Source organism: Suillus clintonianus (assembly GCF_016758775.1).
Source record: "Suillus clintonianus strain FC179 chromosome Unknown DEU56scaffold_119, whole genome shotgun sequence".
NCBI lineage: Eukaryota > Fungi > Basidiomycota > Agaricomycetes > Boletales > Suillaceae > Suillus > Suillus clintonianus.
The window spans coordinates 76086-95245 of record NW_024539343.1 but is presented as its reverse complement, the minus strand read 5'-3'; the positions used below and the strand labels follow the sequence as shown (position 1 = coordinate 95245).

Sequence of the window (19160 nt, the reverse complement as noted above, 5' to 3'; positions counted from 1 at the left end):
CACACACTAATTATCGCAATTTCAAGTGTGATGACCACCTCCCGCCCGAAACTCCCGGGTTCCATTCACCAAGAGTAGCACAAAGTTTTTTTTCACGACCAATACCAACGATCCAGCAGACACCTGAATTTCAACAGTTAGCAACGCGACGCCGACCTTCCCAATGATCATGATCTACGCCATAAAAACTTGGTTACCGGTCGATGGTATGACCATCATACCGCGCGTGATCGGCGTTGGCTAACACTATCCGATTTGCTAGATATCCTGCCGTGTAGGAGTATTATCTAGAACAGACCAGAGTCAGATTCTAGACCTAATGCTTATCTTACATACTGCATTGCCTCAGCTTGACGGATCCCGCGAGGCAGATCATACTTTGCATATTTTATTGTTGGTAAGGCTCACATCAAAATTTCGAGGCACCAATCGGAAAACGGGGCAAAAAAAGGGAAAGATGCTGTTTCATTTACCAGATCACGTTTTAACGTTTGACCCCGGAGGAGTATGTATTTGTCTCGGACTCGGATAGTCCCATGAACGTGAGTTCTAATACTCACCACGGGTTGCACATTGCTTACTGTGGGCACATTATGCTGAGGAGGCTGAGGTTTGCGTTGTGCCCTTGTTGTGAAACAATGACGGATCGGGCTATGAGTCCATGTCCACAAAGTTCCTGCTAGGTTGTGCCAGTGGTCCCCGATCAAACCCACACAAGCATCCTTTCGATGAAATTGTGAATCTGATCATCAGATGTCATTTTGAAACACACAACCCAGATCTGTCGCATGCTAAAGCGGCTGTAAAACAGGAGCTCGCGCCGTCTTCGCAATCCCTTGACATGGCAGGAAACGCAGTGTGGCGCGCGTTCTCTGATACAACATGGACGTGCCACGGATGCTAATTTGAGACTCGTCGGATCGTACGTATCCTCTGAAGGGAAGCGCGCACCATGCTGAGGTATGCACAGATCCCCTCAAAAGCGCCTCTTACTTCAAACATAGGTCATATATACCCCTACCGACTCATGGAACTTGTCAAACGATTCATCTGCCTGCGTGGTAATGCCTTCGATGAGGACTCACCAAGTTGCCCCAGTCAATTTTTTCTGGGGAGGCAGTGCTAGATGCTTGGTAGACAGATGATTCAGCCCGTCGTCGTGCGGCGCTAACCCCCTGCGAACACAGCGGGGGTGGTACCTAGTGCTGTAGAGGCAAAGAAGAGCGGAAGAACAGGTTATCAACTGACTTAATATCCAACTCAATGGAGGGGAGCTGCACAGGTGAGTTAGGAGAGCTGGTATCAACAGCATGGGGAGATTTTTTGGTGAAGCCGCGGAAGATGCCCGCCTATAGATGCGAGTGACGTAGGGGAGGAATGGGATGTCTCTCAGATGGCATGCACATGTATGTTTTTTTTTGTTGAAAAAAACAAACAAACAAGAGCGGTGAAGGTGACAGGGTGACGAGCGGGTCCTCCTGAGGTACACGCTCACCTTTTGAAGCTGGTTTGTTGAGTCAGATGTCGAGCTGTTCCTTGTTTTACGACATCCCGAGAACATCTTAGCGAGGCAGGTGGGCCTGGAGGAGTGGGAGAAGATGGACCGGAGTAGAAGTGACACAGCCAGCAGCAGCGGTGGGCGATGAGGGCCGTTAAACTAGGCGATTGAGCTTCATTTATGATATGAACTCGAAGAGCTTGCTCATACCCAACTGCGTGGAAGGAGATGCTGAAGAACTCGGGAAGGGGAGGGGGTATAGACGCCCAAGGGTCTATGATCATTCAGAACTGAAGCAGGAAGAGGGGCATGTTTGCTGGTAAGCTGGCCAGCAGAAAAGCACATCGAACGGAACACTAGGGAAAGGGTGCGAGGGAAGGGGAGTGAACTGAAAAAGGGAGAGGCAGTTATAAAGAGCGTGGAGAGAGCACTGCTTCTATGAGTGTGAAGCGCACAACAAATCGAGCTTCATTAACTCAGACATTTTTTCCTTCGTCATTGTGGGTTATGGCACTTCATCGAGTCATGGAGTCGCTACTCGACCCTCGCATCCAGAACCGCCTGGACCACGCTGTCGGAATTAAAATCAAGCTGGTTCCTGTGCAACAGATCGCCGAGTTCACGCCAATTAAACATCATATACGTACCTTGGTGCCTTCCGGTACAATTCCGGTATAAGCCCGTCCTCTGAGAACGAAAGTCAGGCCCCATACGAATACATACTTGCCAATGCATCTCATCTCTGCTCGAGACTCGAGAGGCACATGGCTCGGTACTCTGGAAATTCGTTCGTGCAGAAACCAAGTAGAACATGGGCTGTTTCTACGAAATCTGGAAAATTGTAGACAAGCCCAGGCTGAGCTCGAGGCCTGCGGTTCGGGCGGCCAGATCTGAAAGGTGTTATTCTTCCCTAGATATAGGGAACGACAGGAGTATTCGCGAATACGGCGCCTTCCTTTCTAGGATGTGCTAAAATAAAGTTTAGCACTTGATATACCAACCAAGTTGGAACTTGACTCCATTCCGTCCAAGTCGGTTGTCCTTAGTTTTCCGTTCGCTGGCAGGTTCAGCTGAGCTGGATCATCATCATACCATAGAACCACAGGCATACGTAGATTGTGTCCTCTCACCTCTTTGCCTCTATCCATAATGAACCCTTCAACAATCCGCATTGCCCTCCGTGCGCGACCGCAGTACTTTATCCGACGTGTTCCAGTGGGCATGAATAGGAAGATATCCCACTCGATAATCTCGCAGTATCCTACAAACACTTTAACGTCGAACCAGGCAAGAGAGGACTCTGCTCTCATAGAAACGGAGAAAGTCAAACCTGGTCATGCCGTCATTTCCACATTCGATTTGTTCAGCATTGGCGGTGAGTCCTTGTATCATTGAGTTTGAGTCCGTGAACACAAGGCTGAACGGGATCTCAGTGGGCCCAAGTAGCTCACACACGGTTGGGCCCATGCGTGCTGGCAAGATTTTCATTGCTGACTTGCAAGAGTTGCAGATGTTGGAGAAGGTACGTGCTTCTAGTCTTTACCTCAGACCCATTCGAATGAACCTGTTCTGGCAGGTCAAAACTTTGAAGATAGTCCTGTGAGTGCAGGAGCGTGATTTCTTTCTGCATCCAGCTGACAGTGCAGGTCCGCACGATAGCTATGGATCTCTGGCCGCTACGGGTAAGTATTCGGATTTCCAGAATTCTGTTAGCTAACTGAGATGTCTCCTTACATAGGAAAAGGGTAAGTACCTTATTCCAGCCCCACCGTGATGTTCGTTTCTCGCTGTTTACCATTGGAATCCCATTTATGCAGCCATCACACTCCGCAAGCGATACTCCTCGGGCTTGAAGGTTCGGACCCTGAAACTATCGACACCGGTACAATTTCTTCCCGTTATGAGGCCATACTAGCAAATAGGACTCTTCATCTCGGAGGCATTCGCCGCGTCAACTTTGACATGGACCGTGATATGTTGTGGCGGTGGGATCAAGTACTAAAGACACACCCGAATGGCATGCGTTTCTCATGCTTTGGCGAAGAAGGCGAACTCTTGGCAACTAACGAGTATTTCAGGTTTGTATGATAAGCTTGGGGTTTGATCAAGAAGCTGAATGAAATGCTAGCGTTGGAGGAGGCTTTGTAGTAAATGAGAAGACAAAAGGTACCTCCCGACAATGCATTATAGGGTCAGCGGCTAACACTTACACTAGTAGACGAAAATTTATTTTACAAGGGTGTCGACAAGAGCGTGGTGCATGGAGCAAGGTTGCATCAGACCCATAACGCCGCCGAAGGAGATCAAACCCAAGACCAACCAGCAACAAATGATCCTGGGCATCCGCCCTATCCGTTTGAGTCTGGAAATAGTCTGCTAGCACTTACGAGAAAACACAACGTACGTCTCACTACATCATGGAGCGGGTATCTGATTGTCACCGGTTAAATAGCTCACTATCGCACAAATCGTGCACGATAATGAACGCTATTTTGGTTTATCCGAGGCCGATATCGACAACAAGGTATTCAACTTGTTTCACATATCAGCTTCAAACATAGTTAATTATGATTGTGCGTAGCTCATGCGGATATGGGCGGTCATGGATGATTGCATCCGGTCAGGGGTGAGCACCGCTGAGAAGACTCTCCCCGGTCGTTTAGGTCTCCGACGCCGTGCCCCGATGCTGTACAAACGCTTGATGCGAGGGTCAGTTATAGTTCACTGTGTACTTACCAGTGGACATGATTCTCAACTCCTGGTGAAACAGGTTCTATCCCGGGATTGCAACGCCCGATTTGCAGCTCATCGGTTCCGCATCCGCCGCCTCTGTTGGGGCAATAGACGCGCCAGAATCAGACACACAATTTTCGTCTAATGCAGACGGAAGTGACAGGTGTGGTGAAGTAAGTGCATCAGGGAAAATGCCGCGCGCCCCATTGGTTACAGGTTCATTCGATCATGCAATTCTTCCAATGCCTCCGGTAATTGCTTATTTTTCGCCAATCTGCAGGGTCTTGACATTGCGTATAGCGTAAGACAATGATACCCGCTGTCGATTTCCTTTCTTGTTACGCAATCGCTGTAAATGAGGTCAACGCCAGCGGAGGGCGCATCGTCACCTCACCAACAAATGGCGCAGCCGGTGTTATCCCTGCTGTGTTGAAGTATGTCATCGAATTCATCAGCGACGACCCCGAGAAGTCGATCAAGACCTTCTTGCTGACCGCAGCAGTAAGCAAAGCAGATTGGTTTCATGTGAAAATTCTCACGGAAATTTACAGGCAGTGGGCATGCTATTCAAGAGGGGCAGTACGATTTCAGCTGCGGAAGGAGGGTGCCAAGCGGAAGTCGGTGGTGCGCTGAATTAAACTGTCATAGAAAATGATGGTGTTCATGCCACTGTTATCAGTTGCGTGTTCTATGGCCAGTGCTGGGTTTGCTGCCTGCATGGGTGCGTCGCCCGAAACTGTCCTTCAGGTTTGTGTTTCTGTTTTGTACCATGCCAACCTCTATTGAGCATTTTCCAGGCTGCAGAAATTGGCATCGGTAAGATTATTTTACTTTCTAATTCGTGCTTATGTTGATGGCCCGCAGAACATAATCTGGGATTAACTTGTGACCCCATTGACGGGCTGGTCCAGGTGCCTTGCATTGTAAGTTATTATGAAAGCATCTTGAAGACCAACTGCTTATCTAGCCTCACAGGAACGAAATAGCCTAGGTGGTGCGTCCGCATTTCTCCATTCGATGATGCTACTTATTGACATGGGACTGCGCGATGTAGCTGTGAAGGCCGTGACCGCAGCTCAGCTTTCCATGGCTAGCACCGGCGTATACCGTGTAACCTTGGACGAAGCAATTGAGGCAATGCGCCTCACCGCGGCTGACATGAGCGTCAAATACAAAGAAACTAGTCTATCCGTACGTCACTAACTTATCTTCAACAAATTTTTTTTCTCATCCAATGCCGGATCAAGGGTCTTGCTGTAAGCTCGCTTGAATTTCGTATGTTTCGCAACCATAACGTTTTTTGTAGACAACCGTGAAAATTCCGCTGACTGTACCTGCATGCTAAGCGGCTTGCCAATTGGGTAACTACAATGACTCGATTTTGTTCTGTGCTTAATTATCGCTTTAGATACCTGCTTTTTAGAATATAGACGGTCTAGGTTTCAGACATCAACCTGGTTATGACTCCAAGATGATTCGGTAATTTTTATCCGTGCCCATACCTTGAATAATACCTACTACATTTCGAATTGTCATAGATTTCTGACAGTGCTCTGGACGTTTTATGATCGCTTTGTTGGATCGAATTTAGAGCGAGATCCTTGGGTTATATAGATACTTATCTATAACTTGTGAGTTTGTGATTCGATGGCGTACAACACGCATAGCACGATGGGCTGAATGTGAATGAATGCTATATTTGGCTCAGTGCTTGAGCGACGCGTCTGCCCGCTCACGTGCTCCAAAGTCATTTGCACGAAAGCTTCAGCAATTGAAAATCATCTATACCTCGACTACACATGGATCCAGGACATTCTAGGGTTCCATCCCCATCGCAGCTGCCGGCCTCATTCTCGAAATATCATCATCCTTACTTTACACCTGCTGAGGTACAATACCTATCCGAGAAACAACGCGGAAAACTGTCTGCCACGCAAGAGGAGAAAACAAGACAGCAAGCATGTGGATTCATAGAAGCTGTGGGCTCAAAGATTGGCTTGTACGTTCTTGCCTGCAGATAAATGGACACTGGCGTTGACGGCAAAGGACAGTCCTCGGAAGACTTTAGCCACTGCCCAGAATCTGTACCACAGGTTTCACTTGTTCTTTCCTCGAAAGGACTTCAACTATCATGATGTCACTCTGGCAGCTCTGTACGTTTCCACTAAGATGCACGACACGCTGAAAAAGCCTCGGGAGATCCTCATGGTTTCATATGCTGTGCGATTCCCAGAGCTTGCGGCCAAGTCGAAGTCTGTCGGCGGAGAAGTTGATATGGATCCCGCGGTGAGTAATCATCCTGAACTTTCAGGTGTCTACTGATGTGGTGCATTTAGACGGCTGAGAATGACCGCCAGAGACTCCTAGCTGTGGAACGACTGATATTAGAGACAATATGCTTCAATTTCACCAGCAAAATGCCGTTTTCGTATGTGATCAAAATTGGGAGGAAGCTGAAAGGTGCTTCTACTCGATTCAATGCTCTCTGCTTTGCATATTCAACCTTCTGCATATTTAGCATCCAAGAAGCTAATTAAATGTGCATGGCGGCTCACCATTGACAGGTGTGTCACAATTTTTTATTATATCTCACCTGGTTTTCATATCTGAGCAAAATGACAGCCACAGGACATTGGTACCGATCATGTATCCACCGAACACTGTCGCATTAGGATGTCTGTATACTGCCTCCTTACTGACGACCCTTGAGCCGCCGCCATCGCCCCTTGTAGAGACACAATTGGACTCGCGGGTGGCAACCATTTTAAAGGAAAAAGGTGATTGGGAGCGGACGTACATGGCTGAAGCCGAGGACTTGGAAGGTCGGGGACTTTTCTATTTGCCTTTTGTCCCTACTAATTCTCTCCTCCCACAGAGATTGCGCACGTAGTTATCGACCTACTCATACAAGCCACACAAAATCCATCCGCCAATACGTCCCCGCGCACTCCGGCGTCACCTTCCCCACACCCATCCCCGCGAAATCAACATCTCTCATCCACTGGCACCCCGCAACCCCCGCCGATACCATACAAAGCAGATCAGCTCATCCGTCTTAAGATTATGATGCGGCAAAATGAACACCCGCTGCGACCTCAGCAACCTCTCGGGAGTGCTGATCCGAGCGAGCTATACAATGGGAATGATATTGCCATGCTAGGAAGAAATCAAGGGACTGTTAGATTTTTGTTTGGACCTCCAGGAGTTGTTGGTCAAGGAGTGTAGGGTGACAAGGATTTGCACCGTGGATTTCACTTTATAAAAATATTTTGAGTTAGGATATAGCACGTTGTGGCGGCCTCCGTGTGACTTTAATTTATCATGTTTCGAGCTCAAGCCTCAAGTTGAGGTCGACTGTTTTTTTTCGCCTCCAACCTCCAACTCGGTAATTTTAAAGCTACAGACAGGATGGACCTGACCTTGCAAGATCTAGCGGCATTCGCTGGCACACGGACGATGCTTATCCTTGTTGGACTCGTGGCATCAGGAAAGGTAATGAATGGCATTTGATTTGGAATGGTCCGGAGAGATGGCCGACACTATTCTTGCAGTCCACGTTTGCTCAGGCGCTCGAACGTCACTTTCCACAATTTCGCAGATGCAATCAAGATGAGCTTGGGACGAGACAGCGCGTCGAGAGTTTAGCTCATCGCACGCTCCGCGAAGGCTTATCGCCCTGCATTGACAGGTGTAATTTTGATGCCTTGTAAGCCTTTTCTATCACGTACGTGGTTGCATGCCTGATATTACGGCCGATATTATTGCCACAGACAGCGATCCCACTGGATCAATATCGCTCGCCAGTTTCCTGGTACTTCCATCAGCGTTATTGTTTTCGATACCCCCTATCAGGTTCGTTGAGATTCCTGAGAATGATTCAAAGTTAATCGTAGCTTTATCATGCACTGCATTCGTATCCAGGTCTGCTCCGCCCGTCTTCAGGAACGTACGTGAAATTGTCAGTCCATTATCTATTGCAGAGATCGATGATGGTATTGCCCGATAGGAAGTTCACACCCGACCATTAAGGACCCTCAACAAGGACAATCTATTCTGGCCAGGTTTGCGTCAGACCTCCAGTTCCCGCGACCCAATGAAGGGCATGATCACATTCTTTACTTAAAGCCTTCTGACCACCCTCGTCCCGAGTATACGCGCGAAGACATTGGTTTGATCTTACAACGGCTCCAAGCTTCTTATCCATATTTCAAACGGGGAAACGTTCAGCCTCCTATGCAGGCTTCCTTCATTTCCACAGGCTCAGCCCCCATTCATACACAAGGTCGCGGGTACAGAGCTCGCTATGCTCATCGCGGTGGCAGGGGCAGGGGCAGGGGCAGAGGCAGAGGCAGGGGCCGCCCCTTTTCGTCCAGTAGTCCTACTGGGTCCTATTCTAGAAGGGGGGGTGATGACCACGGAGGAATCAGTAGAACTGTAAATTCAGAAACATATTCGACAAGTGGGCACAAGGACTCTGATAGAGGACACCCCGAGACCCATGGAGCGGTCCGAGGAGTAGTATGGGCAGGTACTAGCACTCCTGAAGATCCCATGGAGATTTTATGAACTTCAACCCTGGGTAAGAGAACTTACAACTTCGCATTAGGCTCACGAATATAAAATACTGCCCTCAAAAGTAGGTGCCCAGGGTTCCTTGGCAGGATGGAACTTATCTAAAGCGAGACTAAATGACAAGTACTTCGCACATAGCCCAGTCTTCAATTTTCAAGTGACCGAGGACTACGCTTTCTGATGCGACAAAACCCGCACCTGCGTGGAAATCGGCATCAAGAATCTGATTTTTTTGCTGAGCTGTCCGTGTTGTCCGTGTTTTCCGCGATTTTTATGGTCTTGCCTAGGATCTTTGCGCTCACCTGCAGTTGAAGCAGTGCTATATGAGATTGGAAATGGCGATCGAGATTTGAACTACTAACGTTCCGAATATGCATTGCGGCACGCTCGACGCCGTATTCTTTGGCACGTTGATATTGCTTCAGAGCCTCTTCGAGCTGCCCAGCTTCACAAGGAGCGGAAGTTAATTTTAGGAACAATAAGCCATGTCATAATTTACTCACTGGCTTCCAAAACTGCGGCGAGATTGAAGGCGATCTCAGGGTCTTCCGGTGAGAGGGATGCCGCAATGCTGGAACACAATAATCAGTGAACGGAAAAGGAAGTTCTAGGCAGTTTACGTGCTGGAGATGATGCAAAGCAAGGTCAGGACGTGCAACAGGAGATATTATGTATGCGCTTGCGAGGTCTTTCGGATACTAATGTCGTCATCCAGATTTAGATAGCTCTTAAGATGAGGCACGCACTTGTGTGAGCATCGGCACTAGCGGGTTGCAGTGCTATTGACTCTTTCCAAGCCGCAATAGCGTTGTCAAACTCCTCTAGGAAAAAATTACTCAGCACCCTGGAATTTATGGAGATGAGTTGGACAAACTGAGGTGATAATGCGTGACGCCCAAGTTGAAGAGAGAGCTAGCATTACGCTTGATTTCGACACTACGATTGTAAAGTTCTTTGGCGCCTTGAATATCACCCTCCTCTAGCTTCTGGGTCCCCTGTTCCAGACATTGCATGGCTTCCATCTCTGCAGGATCGGATGCCGTCGAATGCAGTGTTGTGGAAGTTGCCCATCCTTGAAAAATACCATTTTAGCGCCAGATGAAAGTAGAAAATGCGGTGCTGACTTTTGAACACATTGTTCGATTCACCCGCACATTTGCGACGGAACGCATAGCCGGGACGCGCTGTGGCAATGACAGGTGCTTCGTGGCCTGCCGTGTGTAAAAGCCTTGACCGGGGAGCCCGGCTCAATTTGAAGGACGCATTTGTCCTCAAAGAGAAGCTAGCAGGCCTTGAGAGGGCGCGTGTGCTCGCGGTTGCAAAGGACATTTTTCTAATTGTTCAGGTTTAAAGCGGTAAGTGAGTACGTTTGGAGAAGACCCAAGGGAGGTTGGTGCTTTAGGTAATTTATTCCCACGCATCCCTCGCGCCCTTCCAAAATTTCGTCGGCTGCCTGCTCGTTGCTCTCACTCGCCACCAAAGTTACTTGTTCTTAAGCATGTCTTCAAGTGACGCTCAAAACTCGGCCTCTGGCTCGCAAGACCCAACGTCTTTTTTACGTTCGGCCACTTTCTCGCGTGATGGACCAGCAGTGTCTGTGGAGAATGCTGTAACGGCTAACGACCTGCTCCTGGGTGCATACGACCCGGCCAAATTACACCCTCTAGCTCAACTTGGGGATCAATTAGACTATCTTGTACTAGATGATGATAAGACGAGCGAGTTGCCGGGGGCTGGCACTGCTATACCTTCTCGAGGTTGGAGTGATGATCTGTGCTACGGAACGGGGACAATGTATCTCAGCGGTAGGTCTTCCCTCTTTCGGTTATTTAACATGAGTTTTGCACGAGTTTGTACGTCTACGACTCGTGCCCTCTCTCATTCCATCTTCTCTCACCTTATCATATTACTGTCATCTCCAACTTCGGCCATTCTTATTGTTTTCGCCTGTCACATGCTCATCCATCTTTCCTCAAGGTCTGGCATTGGGTGGCTTTTGGGGTGTGAGTGAAGGCGCTCGCAGACCTTTAGCCGTATCAAATTCCCGCCTCCGGATCAACAGCGTTCTCAATTCTGTCACGCGAAGAGGGACGTTCATAGGTAACTCGGCTGGTGTACTTGGTGAGTCCACCTTTTCTGTTGTGGTGTGTCACTGATGTTTCATGACTCACAGCCCTTGTCTATAACGGAATCAACTCTACCATTGACTCTTTTCGCGGAAAACATGACACAGCCGGTAGCATGGCTGCGGGTGCATTAACAGGCGCCCTCTACAAGTCGACAGGTACAAAGGGATTTCCCCAGCGTTTAAATTTGTTTACGTTTTCTAACAAAAAAACTTTTCTCCATTAGCCGGAGTAAAACCCGCTCTTGCAGCAGCATCAGTGATCTCAGGAGTGGCAGGGATTTGGAGCTATGTGAAGAAGAGCGTATGATAGACCCCTGTAACATATAGACACTTCCCTAATATTTGGTTACCTATGTGAGATTTATTCTCGGTTGAGTTGACATGTAAGCGTCCCAATGGGATTTACAGAACCTCGGCCGGTAGTTCAGGCCTGTTTAGATCACAACTGCGCGAGATCCAAAGAAGACGTGCCTTCAGCTTCCCAAATACTGCTCCGAACAGATTTGGGACCCTATATCGGTCGCCTTCAGATCTGTCAGTGTCAAACTTTTTGGGTACTGAGATTCAGAATTCTGATACCTTTCAGTCTTCCTCTGACCCCGAGCTCCGCTCCCTGGAAATAAGTATAATATGATATGATCACCTACACACGAATTGGTTAAATTCCAAGCTCCTATGCTCTGGACCATCTCAATCCTCCTGTAGGCTTAGTGTGCGCCTCATCTCCCAGGCAAATCTTCCCTCGTGACATATGCCTACTTGCCCTATTGACTCTTACTGGTCCAGGCAATGCTCATGGGAAAAGGTGTCAGCCAAGAATGGTTTGAGCTCTCCCTACAAGTCGCTGAATTATCACGCTCACGATATTGACCATGCGTCGCGCCCGCGCCTCAGTGTCGAAGGAGATGTTGCAGTGAGTGCTGACTTGCTGTCTATCCTCACCCACACATCGGAGCCTAACTCACTTTCCGTCATCGTAAATGTCTCAGCGTACACGTCAAATACGTCCGGTAACGCCTATCACGCCCGTGAAGTGTATATCATCGTATGTGGCCTGTTCTTTTCTAGGGCCCCGGCTTGCTGAGCAACCTGCCCTTGATGTACAGCAGCTACAAGAAACTTTTTCACGAATTGCCCTGGGAAAGCCCTCAGGGTTCGCCAAGGTCCGTCGCTGCTAGCGACCATTCGAACACGCAGTCGCCTCCGTCCTCCTGGAGTATGACACCCCAGTCAGAGTCGTCTAGCCAGCAGGGTACTGCTTGGAGCCAGGCTTCTTCCACCGATCGCGCTAGTCCATCCATGTCTAATCAATATATTTCGAGTCAATCTCGGGTCCAACATTCCTCGTTCCTAAACGATGGTCAAACGAGGCAAGTTATTTGTAGCGTGTTGATCTTTCTCGCGCTGACGTTTTGGTAAACTAGGTCATACCACCTTGATGTCGTGCAGCATCCCCAAAGGACCGCGGAGTTTGGTTCAGCTAGCCTCTCTCGTTTGCCACTAGCTCCGCCAGTAGTCGTACAGCTCACTGTACGCGATCGCTTTGGAAATTCCATCATTCCGTAAGTCTCGTCAGCACCTCACAAGGTTAGCGCACACGAATATATCTTTCCGACAGTGAGATGGAGCTGCCGTTCTTGATCGCCCACTTGTCATTGTTCACGGATGATGGGTCACGACCGCTGGACATGGGCACTTCACCAAACGGAGAGGCACCACCGCGGCGTCTGCTTTACGGAAACCTGGTGTCGTCACCCCAGAAATTGCGCGACCTTCAGGGCCGTCTTGGATTATATTTTCTGTTTCCCGACGCAAGTATACGTTGGCGCGGCCGCTTTCAGCTCGGGATTTCTCTGTTACGGATATCAGAGTACGTGAATGAAGGAACGAGGCGGGTGACCGTGGCTGATTTTCATTCATTTCTGATATTCGCAGGACTGATGCTTCTGGTACTATGAGTATTGCATCTCAAGGGACGGTGCTTGCACAGGCTCGCACACGGTCATTTGACGTCTATGCGCATGAAAATTACGTCGCACCGCGTAAGGACCTGGCTTTATTGTTGTTATTTCTTGCTGATGGGCCACTTTTTCCAAACCAGCCATTACACGCTTAACGCAAAGCTTCCTGAGACAGGGCGCACGAATCCATGCTTTCACACCAAACTCTTAGACCCTAGAATTCGCGTTCGGACTTTCCGACGCATGTTGGTCACCTTCGCATTTTTTTTCTTTCGTTTTCTGCTGTATATCATAGTTTGTGCACTCATTCGACCTTCCAACACTGACATCCATTTCTGCTATTCTTGTTGTCGCATGCTCTTGACCTGCTGAGTGCACTGTGCACATATCATCTGGCTATAATTGCAAACACACGTTGAGGATAAGTTAGATTATTCAATTAAAGTTTGCATGCCGCATCATTCAAAGTCTTGGTGAGGTAATAACCAGAAGCGAAGGCGTCTGCAGCATGACAATTGAGCCGCAAAGTTGACAGGTCCAGCGTCTCTGAACGTCGTCGTCGATCTAATGCCACCAAGTCATGACAAGATTTCGCCTAAAGTGTAACTGCGGGCCCACGACGAGAGAGATCATCGACTTTTCTACGCCTGCAGGGATTCATTTCCGGTGCAGTGATGGTTAGACGGCGCAGTACAATGTAATGACACATATGTCTTGTTTGCCTGTGCTCTGAGACCGTGATTCCCCCAGTTTAAACAAGGAAGCCAATGCATAGCATAAGATTGGTAACTCGTTAGATATTTTGGCTCAAATGCTACTGCGGCCACGGATCTATGGCCGCTGCACAGGTCAGCCAGTGGCCATGCAGTATGCACTGCCATTTGGATCATTGCTGGGAGTTGGACACCGCCAAGATATGCCTCGTGTAGCGTGAGAAAACTGCACGTTACAGATAAGTTTGTCAAAAGCGACAACCATGTTCCATTCTCTCCTTCTCATCGTTAACCGTTAAAGGTTCCTTCTATCGACAAATGGCCAACAAGGATTACTATGGTGGTGGTGGCGGTGGTCAGCAATACTACCCACCCCAAGGTTGGTCACATTTGTTGGCATTTCATTGAAATGTGATCTCTGAAACTTGAAGGACTGCAGGTCCACCGCCAGGACAGGGGGGTTACTACCCTCAACAACCCCAGCAATCGTACGGAGGTCAACCTTACGGTGGTCAACCCTACGGTGGACAAGGGTACCAACCTCAGCCGCCACCGCAGACAGTTTATGTGTCAGTATCCTTACTTAACCCTGCGCGCCTGAATTGCGCGGCTAACACGAGGCTGAAAATTTTACAGACAACAACCTGCTCAGTCTAGTGGTGCTGGTGGAGGCGTTGGCTGCTTAGCTTGTCTTGCTGGTGCATGTCTTTGCTGCTGCGCTGAGGGTGGGTGTTTTCTGAACTCTTGGCGAGTCGCCGGCATACTGAAAATTAACCCTGACAGAGGCACTTTGCGATTGTCTATTGTAAGACTTGGGAGTCGCATCGGAGGGCTGTTGTCCGCTGGCACGGTCCAATGCCCAGTTGATGAGAAACCGCTCACGATCACGTTTCATATGCCGGCCGGATGCCTTTATGCTACAATGGACACGAACCTTTACTTTCTCTCTCTACGACTTGGTCGCGAGTCATATCCTGATTTTTATTCGTTGGACTACGATACCGTACTTCGTGATAGTATCGTGTTGAATGACTGTTTGCCTGTGATATCCTGTAAAATTATTCTTCAAAGATATCATTCACTTTCGGATTTTTACAACTCCACAAATGGCTGTGAAATTCAGATGATCGTATTGGAGGGATCGGGAGTACACTGCCGAGTAGCCTCCGGTTCGTTCCGTGACTGATATGTGTGACGCGTGACACTGACAGTGTCACCCCTTCAAGCCTTTCCGCTCCTCGAAAATCTTGAGGACTTGAAACCAAAATGTTGTCGAGGCTGCCCGTGGCCGCGCTCAAGAGTCAATCTGTACTGGGCGCATCTCGCTCTACTTTCAGCGCCTTCAGAACGCGTGCTACGTCGGTCAGTTCTAGTTCTGAAACTAACCCGAAGTTCGCCTGCTCAACCTCCGACAGCAGGTCCGGTTTACTTCATCCAGTTCTGCATCCTCAGCTACCCTTGAGGTTCGTTTTCAATGGGTCTTATGATGTTTGTTGGACGGGCCCACTAATTTTTAATTGCAGTCGTTGCTCACATCCCGCGCGTCACTCATTTCCTTCACCCTTTTCTCTGCTGGCTCGATAGCATGGTATACCCATCTGTACGGCTCCCTCCCCTTCATTGGTGAGGTGCACGCGAATTCGCTAGCTGACGACGGTCTCCATCCCACTGCGTATCCTTGGTCCCACAAGGGCTTGTTCGACAGTTTTGACCACTCTAGGTATGTCCGCGTTAACTACTGTGCAATATCTTCCATGACACCCGCACCTCAGCATCCGTCGCGGGTTCCAGGTCTACCGTGAAGTTTGTGCCGCGTGTCACTCGCTTGACCGCATTGCCTGGCGCAACCTTGTTGGCGTGTCTCATACTGCCGACGAAGTGCGTGCACTCGCTGAGGACGTAGAGTACACGGACGGTCCAGACGATAAAGGCGAGATGTTCCAGCGTCCCGGAAAGCTTTCCGACTACCTCCCTTCTGCATACCCCAATGAGGAGGCTGCTCGGGCCGGAAACGGTGGTGCCCTTCCTCCCGACCTCAGCTTAATCATCAAGGCCCGTCATGGTGGTGCGGTAAGTGGTTTAAATTGTTATTTCAATGAGGATGTCGACTCATATGTTGTTTCGTGAACCAGGATTACGTGTTCTCCCTGCTGACGGGTTACATTGATCCCCCTGCTGGTGTTGAAATTCGTGAAGGAATGAACTACAACCCTTACTTCCCTGGTGGTGCCATCTCCATGGCTCGTGTCCTTTGGGACAATCTCGTCGAGTACGAAGATGGTATGTCCCTCTTTCGTAAGCTCAGCTGGCCTTGTATTGATTATTGTTACAGGTACCCCTGCCACAACCTCTCAGATGGCCAAAGATATTGTCACCTTCTTAAGCTGGGCAGCTGAACCCGAGCATGACGAGCGGAAGAAAATGGGTATCAAGGCTGTTATCCTCTTTTCTGCACTATTCGCTGTCTCCATCGGGGTGAAGCGATTCAAGTGGACCGTGATCAAGAACAGGAAGATCTGTAAGTTCTTAACATCGTTGATACTGTTTGCAGATGTTGATATCGAGTTGGCAGTCTACAACCCGCCCAAGGATTTGAACCATTAGAGTTTGTGTACGTAGGGAAGATTGAGTATTCCATAGACTCTTACGGGCATCAGATGCTGCAATTTATGTTGCATCTTCTAATGAGACTGATTTTTCAATCGAGAGAGTCTGATATCGGTTACCTTCGAGGCATATATGAGAAAGACGTGACAACCGTGGGAATCTCGGGATGAAGTTGAGGACATGCTGCCAGTGGTACTTCGTTTAGGATCGTTGTCCTTTCTTCTCGCAACCTGCTCAAGCTTTCCTTGCACTAATTTCTATTACACACTACCAACGACCGCCAATCAATACATACCACTACCGGCCAATATCGGAGCACTAAGCACACCAAAAAGGCTATAACTAAGTCACCATGTCGTCTGAGTCGTGGCCTCCACCACTGAAGTAAGCGCCCATCTCTTCATCCTTACATATCAAGCTAGTAAAGCTGAGGTTGGTGGTTCAGAGATTGGGTGGCACGATGCCTGGGGCAAATGACAGATGCTAATAGGGCAGAAGCTCAGGCTGAGCTGAGAGAATCAATTGCTAACGCTTTCGCTGAAAAGACCCTATGGACAACCGACTGGGCCGGTGTACAATTAAAAAGGTGCGCGGTCTGAGTTTGTTGCAAGCTGAGTTGCAGATTTCAGTGACTTGCGACATCCAGCCTGATGCCCAAACCTCCACCGACGCTCAACTCCCTCAAACGTAAAATGTCTGTGTCATTTGCATCTTAACTTGCTATGACCCGCTGACGCTCTATAGGAATGACACTCCACCCATGAGCAAAAAAGCAAAGAAAGCCGCGGCGCAGAAGCGCACTGATGCCAACCTCGACTTCGGGGATCAAGCGGCTCTCAATCGCCGAGCCGAACGTTTCCAGCGGGAACATGACATAGAGCGACAGAAGAGTATGCGCGGTCAGGCCTCTCTCCAGGCAAATAATCAGAATGCTCACCTCTTCAACCGGATATCGCGTTCCGATTCTCCGAGCGCTTTTGGTACTAATCCTGACGACCCTGAGGCTGATCCCGTTCGTCTTTTTCCTCATGCAGTTCACGTGGATGTTTATGTTGTTGGTTAGAACGTACTAGACTGGGATAAGTATACAATCGTGGGGACGAACCAAGAATTGTTTAAGGATTATCTGCGTCTTACCTCGGTATGAGATCACTTGCGATCACATTGCCTTTCTAACTGTCCCACAGGAACCGAAACCAGAGACAATTCGCCCATACTCCGTTCTCCAGCAGACACTTATTGAACTCAAGAAACGCTGGAAGGAAAAGGTGTCATATAACTGGATATGTAATCAGTTCAAGAGCCTGCGGCAAGATCTTACCGTGCGTTCTCCATCGCTTGTAAATTTCGTGTTGACACGCCCCCATCTTGGTAGGTGCAACGTATAAAAAATGAGTTTACAGTACAGGTATACGAAATCCACGCGCGCATGGCGCTTGAAAGCGTAGGTGTTGGATTTTTTGTGCGGCTTACAGCTGATCTGCTGCTGCAGTCGGACATGGTAGAATATAACCAATGTCAGGCAACGCTTAAGAATTTATACGACCTCGGCATACCAGGCAAACACGAAGAATTTACCGCCTATCGCATTCTCATGCTCCTGCATGGACGGAATAAAAGCGGTGTGCCTCTTCTTCCCCTCTCGTCAGTTCAGGATATGACTCATACTTGTATTCCCGCTTCACTGCGTAGAGCTTAATCTCTACGTAGGTACGCTAACACCACGACAGAAAAGGGATCCCGCAGTGCAACACGCACTTCGGGTCCAGCGTGCAATCTCCATGGGCAACTACCACGCCCTGTTTGAGATGTACTGGAATGCACCAAACATGGGGGCGTATATTATGGATTATTTCATTGATCGGGAGAGGACCAGGGCGCTGATGACTATGACAAAAGCGTGAGTCTCTGTCGTCTCCGTATATTGATGGCCTTGTCTTACTTGTCTTGATTAGATACCGCACACTTTTATTGTGCTTCATTCAGAATGAGCTCGGCTTTGAAACAGTATCAGAAACACTAAAGTTCCTCATGACGCACGGTTCTGCCTTTTTCATCAACCCGAACGCCCCCGATCGGGACAAGACGGTTGATTGTAAAGCTGCTGCACCACAGTTGGCACAGGTTTACGAGGAGAAATACCGCAAGGTTGGGATCAGGGGTGCAATATAGCTCGCCGAGTGTACACTGGCACATCTCCCTTTTCCGCTCCTCTACCGCGCCTCCAACATCTTCCTTGCCGCTCTTATCCCTCTCCCGCACTGCTACCTGCCAGCCTTGTCCGTCTTTTCCGTCTCATTTACATGTCATCTTCATCTTGTCCAATCGATCTCACCTGGATGGTATACCATAGAAGGAGGAGAGATAACTTATATATCGCAGCGACTACTCCGTTCCCCAGCCTTTCCTCCAGGCTCCTTTCTTCTCTCATCATAATCTTCAAGCCCCAGCAGGTCTTCGCGTCCGCGTCAAGAGAACCAAGTCACCGTCAAGAACACAACACGGTATAGAGTCTCATTCTCATGCGGCTTGCGGTCGTAGTTTCTTAGAGGAGAGAATCGGAATCAGGATGGTTTTATTTTTGGGTAGCTGATTCCAGTCTTCCGGCGCCATACCAACAGTTGTTGATGGGAACTTGTTGGGTTTTTTGTGGTGTGCGAGGAAGGGGTGGGAGGAGCAGCTTGCCTTGTGTATGTTATGTATCGTCTCTTACAATTGAAGTTAATGTCAAGCGCGTTATTTTTTTCTTGGTCGGGTGTGTGACGGTGGTGGTCGACAGTGTTCTAGAGGAAAGTTGTTGCCTCTGATTTTCATCATTGTCGTCTTTGGCGTTGGCAGGCAGGTGCGGCTGGACCAGCTTTGGTATACAACACCAACACAACACAAGTACTAGTGTACTTGTGTTACATGGTGCACTAGCGTAATGTCAATGCAACGTGAGTTATATT

General features: G+C 48.8%; 10 protein-coding genes across 10 annotated transcripts; 8 read left to right on the top strand and 2 right to left on the bottom strand.

The window, feature by feature from the left end:
* Positions 1-1017: 1017 nt before the first annotated feature.
* DEU56DRAFT_79465 (uncharacterized protein) lies at positions 1018-1453 on the bottom strand. The gene has a single exon (XM_041352810.1). It carries the CDS (start codon positions 1310-1312, stop codon positions 1082-1084), a length of 231 nt encoding a protein of 76 aa, XP_041203167.1. The 5' UTR covers positions 1313-1453; the 3' UTR covers positions 1018-1081.
* Positions 1454-2502: 1049 nt separating this feature from the next.
* Positions 2503-5867, top strand: DEU56DRAFT_832927 (serine dehydratase alpha chain-domain-containing protein). Its single transcript, XM_041354625.1, has 20 exons — positions 2503-2873; positions 2932-3020; positions 3075-3097; positions 3158-3180; positions 3237-3243; positions 3316-3576; positions 3627-3664; positions 3714-3898; positions 3951-4022; positions 4080-4207; positions 4269-4482; positions 4532-4732; positions 4783-4855; positions 4911-4978; positions 5029-5047; positions 5096-5154; positions 5207-5225; positions 5286-5422; positions 5479-5487; positions 5538-5867. Exons 1-20 carry the CDS (start codon positions 2648-2650, stop codon positions 5574-5576), a joined length of 1890 nt encoding a protein of 629 aa, XP_041203166.1. The 5' UTR covers positions 2503-2647; the 3' UTR covers positions 5577-5867.
* A 13-nt stretch (positions 5868-5880) lies between these two features.
* DEU56DRAFT_832918 (cyclin-like protein) lies at positions 5881-7567 on the top strand. The gene is made up of 6 exons (XM_041354624.1): positions 5881-6230; positions 6283-6517; positions 6568-6691; positions 6750-6795; positions 6854-7053; positions 7107-7567. The coding sequence occupies exons 1-6, from the start codon at positions 6031-6033 to the stop codon at positions 7454-7456; spliced, it is 1155 nt and encodes a 384-aa protein (XP_041203165.1). The 5' UTR covers positions 5881-6030; the 3' UTR covers positions 7457-7567.
* Positions 7568-7577: 10 nt separating this feature from the next.
* Positions 7578-8908, top strand: DEU56DRAFT_79326 (P-loop containing nucleoside triphosphate hydrolase protein). Its single transcript, XM_041352748.1, has 5 exons — positions 7578-7723; positions 7783-7937; positions 8002-8083; positions 8153-8177; positions 8238-8908. The coding sequence occupies exons 1-5, from the start codon at positions 7640-7642 to the stop codon at positions 8795-8797; spliced, it is 906 nt and encodes a 301-aa protein (XP_041203164.1). The 5' UTR covers positions 7578-7639; the 3' UTR covers positions 8798-8908.
* A 14-nt stretch (positions 8909-8922) lies between these two features.
* On the bottom strand, positions 8923-10165 carry DEU56DRAFT_79248 (TPR-like protein). Its single transcript, XM_041352708.1, has 6 exons — positions 9928-10165; positions 9678-9875; positions 9550-9624; positions 9428-9491; positions 9307-9374; positions 8923-9248 (listed from the first exon to the last, which is right to left on the bottom strand). Exons 1-6 carry the CDS (start codon positions 10130-10132, stop codon positions 9019-9021), a joined length of 840 nt encoding a protein of 279 aa, XP_041203163.1. The 5' UTR covers positions 10133-10165; the 3' UTR covers positions 8923-9018.
* Positions 10166-10262: 97 nt separating this feature from the next.
* On the top strand, positions 10263-11304 carry DEU56DRAFT_832908 (Tim17/Tim22/Tim23/Pmp24 family-domain-containing protein). Its single transcript, XM_041354623.1, has 4 exons — positions 10263-10608; positions 10781-10924; positions 10977-11087; positions 11156-11304. The coding sequence occupies exons 1-4, from the start codon at positions 10302-10304 to the stop codon at positions 11236-11238; spliced, it is 645 nt and encodes a 214-aa protein (XP_041203162.1). The 5' UTR covers positions 10263-10301; the 3' UTR covers positions 11239-11304.
* A 2-nt stretch (positions 11305-11306) lies between these two features.
* Positions 11307-13365, top strand: DEU56DRAFT_832902 (velvet factor-domain-containing protein). Its single transcript, XM_041354622.1, has 8 exons — positions 11307-11844; positions 11921-11976; positions 12038-12301; positions 12356-12493; positions 12550-12801; positions 12867-12973; positions 13033-13288; positions 13347-13365. Exons 1-7 carry the CDS (start codon positions 11683-11685, stop codon positions 13101-13103), a joined length of 1050 nt encoding a protein of 349 aa, XP_041203161.1. The 5' UTR covers positions 11307-11682; the 3' UTR covers positions 13104-13288; positions 13347-13365.
* A 487-nt stretch (positions 13366-13852) lies between these two features.
* Positions 13853-14712, top strand: DEU56DRAFT_832899 (uncharacterized protein). Its single transcript, XM_041354621.1, has 4 exons — positions 13853-13984; positions 14045-14174; positions 14242-14330; positions 14389-14712. Exons 1-4 carry the CDS (start codon positions 13924-13926, stop codon positions 14412-14414), a joined length of 306 nt encoding a protein of 101 aa, XP_041203160.1. The 5' UTR covers positions 13853-13923; the 3' UTR covers positions 14415-14712.
* A 95-nt stretch (positions 14713-14807) lies between these two features.
* On the top strand, positions 14808-16311 carry DEU56DRAFT_832897 (cytochrome c1, component of the mitochondrial respiratory chain). The gene is made up of 7 exons (XM_041354620.1): positions 14808-14967; positions 15021-15068; positions 15129-15325; positions 15378-15675; positions 15738-15885; positions 15938-16123; positions 16178-16311. The coding sequence occupies exons 1-7, from the start codon at positions 14872-14874 to the stop codon at positions 16207-16209; spliced, it is 1005 nt and encodes a 334-aa protein (XP_041203159.1). The 5' UTR covers positions 14808-14871; the 3' UTR covers positions 16210-16311.
* Positions 16312-16564: 253 nt separating this feature from the next.
* Positions 16565-18384, top strand: DEU56DRAFT_746205 (SAC3/GANP/Nin1/mts3/eIF-3 p25 family-domain-containing protein; the record flags this gene model as incomplete). Its single annotated transcript, XM_041349188.1, has 10 exons — positions 16565-16596; positions 16658-16798; positions 16859-16906; positions 16957-17224; positions 17276-17353; positions 17400-17534; positions 17588-17656; positions 17705-17834; positions 17905-18112; positions 18168-18384. The coding sequence occupies 10 exons, from the start codon at positions 16565-16567 to the stop codon at positions 18382-18384; spliced, it is 1326 nt and encodes a 441-aa protein (XP_041203158.1).
* Positions 18385-19160: the final 776 nt, after the last annotated feature.